We start from the raw sequence: 9,062 nt of genomic DNA on the forward strand, positions 1-9,062 counted from the left end.
TTTTATTCCGTACCATCCCAATCACGTGAGTAATATTAAAGCTGACAATCGTTGAAAAACCGCGAAGTAGCGAGGGACTACTGTACACCAAAAACAAAGTTTAGTTGTTGCTTTTTTCCCATTTTGGAAAGCCTTTTAAAAAAATGTCAGGTTTTCACACCAAACACTTGAGCTGTGTGGAAGGGGGGTATGTACATCAGAAAATTCCATATTTATAAACATCTCGAGTAGTATAGACAAGGACTTTAACTGTTTTTACTGCTATCTACTGCAGGTAAGACACTGACGACTAACCATATCAACCGAAATCTATATTAAAACATCAGATCAGCTTTATTTGTTTAGACAAAAGTGCTGTAGTAAAAGTTTAACCTGAATTAGCAGAGCGCATGGCACCATCATTATATTTTTAATCCTCTAAGGGTTAAAAATACACCGTAACAAAAGTTAAGACTAACAAAGAAGCCACATGGAGCAAAGAATATGTTAAATGTGGAGGTAAATTAAAAACTATAACCATCTAAAGGGCTTTAAGGGGTGGCGTGGCGCCGCCTGAGTTTAACATCACAGACTTTCCTTTGTTTATCTCCCAACCCACAGATTACAGTGGGATCCAGCTGCAGGGATGCTGCAGCCACAGCAGCCTGACCAGCAATGGCAGTCTTCCAGGAGCAGGCAGCAACAGAAGGGACCGGGAACAATGCGTGGCCAGCTGGGCCACCTGCTTCGAGCGGCTTCTCCAGGACTCCGTGGGCGTGCGCTACTTCACGGTAAGCTTGGACAAAGTTGGACTTCATAAAAACTTCTTGTTGTTCTTGCAGTTGTTTTGTCAATCAGTTAGCTTGAAGCTACTCTGGGCCGTAGATTGACATAAAACAGTGACGTTAGCGCTCCTACATACAGATTATCTACGTCGTACATATTTTTTAAGTCTTGTTCTGGTTCCAAAATACAAATTAATTTTTCTAAAAACAAATGTCCTCATTAGCTAAAGTTTCAAGTATTTGGTTAATATTACCCAAAGTATCAAAGTTCATGCTCAATAATCCAATTTCAGTCATGTCCTCTGGACGGTTTCTTTTTTTTTTTGTTGAGATGTTTTGTCCTTCATCCAAAGAACTTCATCAGTTCGAGGAGCCACATTAAATTCAGTCCCATAAGTAGCACACTCACATAGTGGGCCAACCAGTTTGATGGTGATAAGATGGTTTCTGGAGTCCTCCCTCTTCCCCATCGACTCCTCTGAGGCAGCCATAGCCAAAGTGGTTCAAAACATCAAAGTTCATGCTCAGTAATCCAGGTAGAAAATCCCACAAAATTAAGTCAGGTCCTCTGGACAGTTTCTTTGTGTTGAAGCGTTTCATCTTTCATCCAAAGGACTTCACCAGCAGTTTTATTGCACATGAGCTTTGAAGTTTTGAACCACTTTGACTATGGCTGCCTCAGAGGAGTCGACGGGGGAGAGGACGGACTCCAGAAACCATCTTATCACCATCTAACTGGTTGGCCCACTATGTGAGTGTGCTGCTTGTGGGACTGAGTTTGTTATGACTCCTTGGACTGATGAAGTCCTTTGGATGAAAGACGAAACATTTCAACACAAAGAAACCATCCAGAGGACCTGACTGAACTTTGTTGGATTAGCCAAAAGTGTTTTTGATTAAATTTTGTACAGTTCAGATAAAAGAATCAACAGAATCAGGCGCAGACCTTTGGCGCTCCCCGTCCACGTCCACATCTACACACGTACCGCTAAAAATTTAGTGCGGTCTTCAAAAAGAAGCACCTTTGTTAGATTGAACCATCTCCTCCCACATGAAAGATATTTCATTGAATTTAGCCAGCAACACCTTTAGAAAGCTCAGCACCAAGTACTGTACTAACCCCCCCCCCCCACCCCCCCTTCGACTCCACTCGCCCACGCTGTCCCTGCGCCTACACTTACAATACAGCAGTCTTGTTACATTACACCCAATAATTTCTGCCCTCGCTAATGATCCCAGCAGCAGCGGCAGCGCTGGCAGGATGAGACGGCCGCTCTCACATCATGAAACTTTCTCGTGCGCTTCTTTCTGCAGGAATTTCTCAAGAAGGAATTCAGTGAGGAGAATATCTTGTTCTGGCAGGCCTGTGAATACTTCAGTCATGTCCCTGCAACGGATAAGAAGCAGGTAAAGTGCAGCCACAGATGGGGATTGAAATAAAAGGGGTAGTTTAGATATTTTGAGTTGTGAACAATTAACATCTTACCTGTTGCAGATAGCTTTCTGAACGACCTCGATTTGGCAAGAATAGAGTTTAGTTCTGATCAAGCTGACGAGCTAACGGCTAGCCTGAGAGAAGCCAAGACCATTGTTGATTGTGGCTGCCTTTAAATTAATCCAATCCTAAAACTAGAGAAATTGAATTTCCTGTGTAAATGCTTATTGCTGAAGAACTTGCTGGAAAACAACTGAAATTAGCTAAAAACATTCTGAAATGTAGCTGAAATGGAAGAACAAGCCTAAGTTAGCAGAATAAAGCAGAAAGAACACATATTTGCTGAATTGGGTTTAAATAAGCAGAAATGAGCACAAAAGTTAGGAAATTAGCTAAAAAGTATTAAATTAGCAACAACAAAAAAAAGTAGCTGAAGAGGCGGAAAAAAGTTTAAACTTCCAGAAGGAAGTGTAATGAGCTGAAATGAGCTAAAAAATGTGGAATTAGCTGAAAGAGCTAAATTTAGCACAAAAAGAGCTAAAAAGTAGCTGAAAAGCTGAAACTAGCAGAAAACGCTGAAAGGAGCATAACAAATTAGAAGAAAGTAGTTAGTTAGTTTGAAAGCAGCAAAAATTACTACGAAAAACTAGAATGTATCTGAAAACAGCTAAAATTAGCTAAAAACATGCTGAAATGTAGCTGAAATGGAAGAACAAGCCTTAGTTAGCAGAAGAAAGCAGAAGGAACACATATTTGCTGAAATGGGTTTAAATAAGCAGAAATTAGCACAAAAGTTAGGAAATTAGCTAAAAACAAGATTAAATTAGCAAAAAAAATAAAAAAATCTGAAAAGTAGCTGAAGAGGCGGAAAAAAGTTTAAACTTCCAGAAGGGAGTATAATGAGCTGAAATGAGCTTTAGAAATGTGGAATTAGCTGAAAGAGCTAAATTTAGCACAAAACAGCTAAAACGTAGCTGAAAGGCAGAAAAAGCTGAAACTAGCAGAAAAAAGCTGAAAGGAGCATAACAAATTAGAAGAAAGGAGTTAGTTGGTCTGAAAGCAGCAGAAATTACAACGAAAAACTAGAATGTATCTGAAAACAGCTGAAATTAGCTAAAAATGCAAATAAAGGTAGCTGAAATGTAAAACAAGCTTAAATTAGTAGAAGCGAGCAGAAAGAACATGTTTTTGAAAGAAGCGGGATGAGCTCAAAAAAGTTGAAATGATCTGAAAAGGCAGATCTTAGCAATAAACAGCTGAAAAGTTGCTAAAAAGGCAGAAAGAAGCGTAAATTATCAGAAGGAAGTGCAGAGAGCACATATTCGTTGAATTAGGCTTGCAGTTTTTGAAATGTGTTCAAAAATGTTGAATTACCTGAAAAAGTTCAAATTTGCAGAAAAGCAGCTAAATAGTAGCTGAAATAGCAGAAAAAGCTGAAACTTTCAGAAATAAGCTGAAAGGAGCATAACAAGCTGAAATGAGCAGAAACAAGTTAGAATTAGAACAAGCACAAAAATGTTGTAGCTATCAGAAATAATTTGAAAGGAGCTCAAAACAGCTGAAAGTAGCTGAAAAATAGTTTAGATTTGCACAAAGAAGCTGAAAGAAGCTGAAGCAGAACCAAATGTGAAAGGAGCAATAAAAGGTTGTAAACACATCTAAAGATTTGAAGGATGTAAAATGAGCTCAATTCATTTTCTATGAGAAACAACATGTGGCAGAAAAGGCTAAATATTTCAACAAGCTAAAGTGGCACCAATACCAAAAGTCATAGCAGGATTGTCCTGAAGGAGCTGAACGTTTTGTACGAGTTGTTGAAACAGCTTAAAAACTGCAGGACGAGAAAGAAGCGGAAAAACAACAAAATGGGTCACAATAGTGTGAATGCTTCATAAAACAGCTGTTGTTTCTGTTGATCTTTTTCAGTGTGAACGTTTATAAATCGTTTACTCTGGTGACATCCATTTTTCTTCCCTATGTTTTTCAGCATTAACTCAGTCTGCAGTTTTTGCACTATTTCAACAGTTCATGTATCGAAACATTCGACTCATTCAGGACATTCCTCCTGTGACTTTTTGTATTTGTGCAATTTTAGATTTTTGAAATAGTTAGCTTTGTCGGCCATGTTTTTCTCATTAAAAATGAATGGAGCTCTCTTGTCATCCTTCAGTATTTGTGCAGTTTGAAACATTTTACTGCTCATTTCAGCTGTTGTTCTGGTTCAGCTTCTTTCTGCTCAATTCATATATTTTTCTGCTTTTTCTGCAACTTTTAGCCTTTTTATGCTAATTTTTTGATATTTTAATTTAACCTTTTATGCTCCTTTCAGCCTATTTCTGCACATTTCAGCTTTTTAAAAGCTTTTTCAGCTCATTTCTTTTTGCCAATTTCAGATTTTTTTGGTAATGTTTTCAGCTTCTCTGCCTATTTCAGTTCATTCTGCTCATTTCTGCTACATTTCAGCTGCCGTTTTTCTTTCTGCTTTTATTTTCCTGCTTTCGGCAAATGTCAGCTGTTCAGATTCAACTCGCATCAACAGTTTAGCGCTGAAACCTTTTCAGCTGGTTTCAGCAAAAATGGTTCATACCGCATTTTCACAGGACATGCAGTGTTTCTAGTTAGCTTTGTTTTATTGACTATTTCAATGTCGATACTTTCATCATGACTAGCAACCACTCTATATACTACAGGTTGTTGTCCTACAAGCACACCAACACAGTTAAAAACAGAGTACATGAAAAACGTAATTAAAAACTAGTTATTGATTAGAAATGGACTTGTCATTTGTGTGCTTTTTTCTAATTTTTTTAAATTTTTAGTGCATATACCAACAGCAGCAGTTGGCTGTAGCACATCCTGCAGGGTTAACATACTATTTCTACTTAACTAGCAGAGTTTCTGGCTTGGTTTTGCTCTGACTAGTAGTTGTTAGCCCGTCAATCTGGTCAAAATCAAACTCAGAGCCATCCACAACAGGTAAGATATTGTTTATGAAGCACCACAAACCCAGCCTTGTAAGATCTGAATCATCTTCTTAAAATGCGGGCGGTTCCTGGTGAGACAAAACAAGAGATCCTAAATCATTTGTTTTTGTGTCATATAAGAAGTTGGACATATTTGGTCCTTCAGCATGGAGATATTTTTGTTCTCCACTACGTTAATACTCCTAAAACATTTTACGTGAAGGAGCAGCAGCCAGTCTTTCTCTACGCCTCTGACCGAGCCTTTTCCCAGCAGCTGTCCCAGAGAGCCGGGGAGATCTACAACAGCTTCCTGTCCAGCAAGGCCACCATGCCGGTCAACATCGACAGCCAGGCCCAGCTGGCCGACGACGTCCTCACGTCGCCGCGTCCCGACATGTTCAAGACCCAGCAGCTACAGGTACCGTCAACACAGCTGCTGGCTTCACGGAGTCGCACACATCTGGGTGTTCTGCTTGAATATGTCGTTGGGTACACAGTGAGACAGAGGAAGAATTCTGTGTCCGGCAGGGGTTTAGCTCTCATTTAGCTTTTAGTCGTGTTGTGGAAGCATATTGCGTTTTTTTTTTTTTCCTTTTTTTTGGGTGGCCATCTGGGTTTGTTTACAAAAACGCTCCGAGGCTTTACCAGAGAGATAAACACAAACTGGCACACACCTACAGAGAATGAATTCAGTGTGCAGTATACACACGCTGAGCCAAAGGTCCGTGCACTTTTAGGCTGCAGATGAACACGAGTGCATGTGAACGACTGAGCCCGCTGTCATAACGTCGTCACATGTTGTCTCTACAACTTCCTGTCTGCTGCTTCTCAACCTCACTGGATGCTGTTTGGCACCAAAGTCTTTTATTGTGTTGATTTCCTGGTTATTATTTTTTCCAACTTTTAATTCTTGTTTGTAAAAGCCTTTTTATTTTATTTTTTTCAATCCAACTGCTTCTGGTTACCTTTTCCTAGTTTACCAGTTGTTATCAGAACATTTAGCTCATTTAGGAAATGGATATTGTCTTTTGATCTTTGTAACTTTTAGACTTTAAAATAAAATAAAATTTATTTACAGATTATTTCCCCATAAAAATAAACCGAGATCACTTCAGTCCCTTCAGAATTATTTTTCTCTTTCAAACCTCTTTCTCAATATTGTTGTTTTTGTCTTCTTATGTTAATTTTAGCTTTTAGCTAGCCTTTTGCTACTTTTAATTTTTAGATAACGTACTACTTTTAGCTGTGTTAGCTAGCCTTTTAATACATTTAGCTTTATTTTTTTGCTACTTTTACTGTTTTGCCAATGTTTAGCTACTTTTAACTTTGCTAGTCCTTTACTACATTTAGCTTTAGCTGGCCTTTAGCTACTTTTATTTACCTTTTTGCAGCTTTTAGCATAAAGCTAGCCCTTTCCTAATTTTAGTTAGTTTTGGTGTACTTTCAGTTTTTAGTTAGCCTTTTATTACTTTTAGTCTTTAGCCAACTTTTTCTACAAAGTACTTTAGCTTTCTTTTTGTTACCTTTACCTTTTAATTAATATTTAGCTGTCTTTGGCTTTTAGCTGCCTTTTTGGAATTTTTATAAGCCTATTGATATTTTAGATTTTAACTTGTCTTTTAGCAAGTGGTTTACAATATTTAGCTTTAACCTATTGTTTGCTACTTTTAGTTATTAAATAATGTACTACTTTTAGCTGTTAGTTAGCTTTTTGATACTTTTAACTCTTTTTCTTTTTGCTACCTTTACAGTTTAGCCAGTGTTTAGCTACTTTTAACTTTTCGCTAGCCTTTACTACATTTGGCTTTAGCTAACCTTTTGCTACTTTTAGTTATTAAATAATTTACTACTTTTAGCTGTTAGTTAGCTTTTTGATACTTTTAACTCTTTTTCTTTTTGCTACCTTTACAGTTTAGCCAGTGTTTAGCTACTTTTAACTTTTCGCTAGCCCTTTACTACATTTAGCTTTAGCTAGCCTTTTGCTGCTTTTAGCTAACTTTTAGCAGCTTTTAGCATAAAAGGCCTTTTGTTGCGTTTTGCTTTTAATCGGCCTTTTGCTACTTTAGCGTTTAGCTTGCTAGTTAATACATTTAGGTTTATCTAGTATATTACTCCTTTTAGCTAGCTGTCTGCTTGTAGCATCTTTTAGCCAATGCTGTGCTTCTTTTAGCTTCTAATTGCTTCAGCTTCAGTGCTGCCCTCAGAGATTATTTCTCAGGTTTTGCTCGTCTCGCCTCCTCAGATCTTCAACCTGATGAAGTTCGACAGCTACTCGCGGTTCCTCAAGTCCTCCCTCTACCAGGAGTGCCTGCGTGCCGAGGTGGAGGGTCAGCCTCTGCCGGAGCCCTTCCAGATCCCGTGCAGCCCCGCGCCCTCCAAACACAGCGCCAGCTCCGACCGCTCCACCCTTTCCACTCCCAAAAAGGTACCTCTTAAAATCAACGAGCCGTACGTGGACTGGTTCTGGTGATGGGCCTGAAAGGTGAAATCAACATTTCTCTCCCTCATCCCCAGGAACCAAGAAAGCAGAAACCCGGGAAGTCGCCGAATGAAGACAGCAGCGAGAGCGCAGACAAGAAACGGGGGATTTTCTTTTCGTGGTCCCGTAACAGGAGCTTTGGGAAGGGTCCAAAGAAGAAGGACATTGGGGACATTAATCTGGGTGAGGATTATTTTTTATTTCAGACGTGAAGCAGTCTCGTTTATCAACCTGCTCATCTTCTTGTTGTTGTGCAGACTATTACAGCAGTAACGGACGCAGAGAGTCCCAGGGTTCCTTATCGTCCAGCGCCAGTCTGGAGATCCCCATTTCTAGTTCTACGGCCAAGATCGAGGTAAGATTTCTCTGTTGAGGTCTCCATGGCAACACAGAGCCCAGAGTCTGGTGAAGCCAGAATTAGTTCTTTCTACCTCTTAAGCTTGCTCACTTTTAGTTTCTGAATCGTAACAAGAGAACAAAGAGTAAATTGAAGATCTTTGTGAATCTCGCGTCCTCAGTCGGATAACCGCCACTCGGTCGGAGCGTGGGAACGCTCCCCCAGGCATTGTAGCGTGCTGCTGCCCGACGGTTCCTGCTCCTCCATCACCCTTCGGCCCGGCGCTTTCATTCGAGAGGTGCTCCAGGATCTGTGTCGCAACATCAGTGTCAACATTGCTGCTGTTGACCTTTTCCTGGTGGGAGGAGAGAAGGTGGGGAGCGTGCTGGGATGTTTGGTGTTGGGTCACTGTGCGATGACTGTACAGTACAAATAATTTCTCATGGTTTGTCTTCCCATTGTAGCCTTTAGTGTTGGACCAGGACTGTATGACCCTCTGCTCACGAGACCTAAGGCTGGAGAAGCGTACTTTGTTCAGGTACAACGCACTGCTCCGTCCAGAGGACCTGACTTAACTTTGTTAGATTTTTCTACCTGGATTATTGCGCATGCATCAGGATGCACTGATCACAGATTGATTGATGATTTTTGCAAAGCTCTGATCTGCTGATACCAATTTTGTCCAACTCTAATTTCTCTTGGAAAAAGTATAATTAACATTTTACTTTTTATAGTAAAATTATTACCAAAGATCCAAAGACAGTAGCTTTCAAACATTTGGTTGTTATGCATGATGATTGATTGGTTTTGGACGGATGGTCCCTTTTTGCACATGTAAAGCCAGTGTCTTTGGATTCCACAGAGGGTTGGCTTGAAGCACATCCAGGAGGTGAAGGAGGTGCTATTTACAGTATAAGACAGATCTGGTTGGCAGACCTCAGATTGATGAAGTCTTTCAGATGAAAGCCGAAACTTATCTACCAAAACTAAACTTGTCCAGATGACAAGATTTAACCCTTTTTGTGTTTTAAAAACAAGTGATGTACCAACTTCCTTTTTGGTGTGTGGTTGCATCTAGGTGTAA

The 9,062-nt window shown here is 39.7% G+C and overlaps 2 protein-coding genes across 5 annotated transcripts in view; both read left to right on the plus strand.

Moving 5' to 3' along the window:
• Positions 1 to 9,062, plus strand: part of gps2 (G protein pathway suppressor 2) — an 831,114-nt gene that overhangs the window by 297,638 nt on the left and 524,414 nt on the right. The window lies entirely within an intron of this gene.
• The window catches only part of LOC119409187 (regulator of G-protein signaling 12), an 80,172-nt gene that overhangs the window by 50,587 nt on the left and 20,523 nt on the right, over positions 1 to 9,062 (plus strand). Inside the window, exons 4-11 of the mRNA XM_037676046.1 lie at positions 601 to 770; positions 2,079 to 2,171; positions 5,437 to 5,580; positions 7,405 to 7,587; positions 7,677 to 7,824; positions 7,899 to 7,996; positions 8,160 to 8,351; positions 8,443 to 8,516. Coding sequence (XP_037531974.1) covers positions 601 to 770; positions 2,079 to 2,171; positions 5,437 to 5,580; positions 7,405 to 7,587; positions 7,677 to 7,824; positions 7,899 to 7,996; positions 8,160 to 8,351; positions 8,443 to 8,516 — 1,102 coding nt within the window. The remainder of the gene's footprint in view (positions 1 to 600; positions 771 to 2,078; positions 2,172 to 5,436; positions 5,581 to 7,404; positions 7,588 to 7,676; positions 7,825 to 7,898; positions 7,997 to 8,159; positions 8,352 to 8,442; positions 8,517 to 9,062) is intronic.

Source organism: Nematolebias whitei, chromosome 1 (genome assembly GCF_014905685.2).
Source record: "Nematolebias whitei isolate Nwh7 chromosome 1, NemWhi1, whole genome shotgun sequence".
NCBI classification, from domain to species: Eukaryota; Metazoa; Chordata; class Actinopteri; order Cyprinodontiformes; family Rivulidae; genus Nematolebias; species Nematolebias whitei.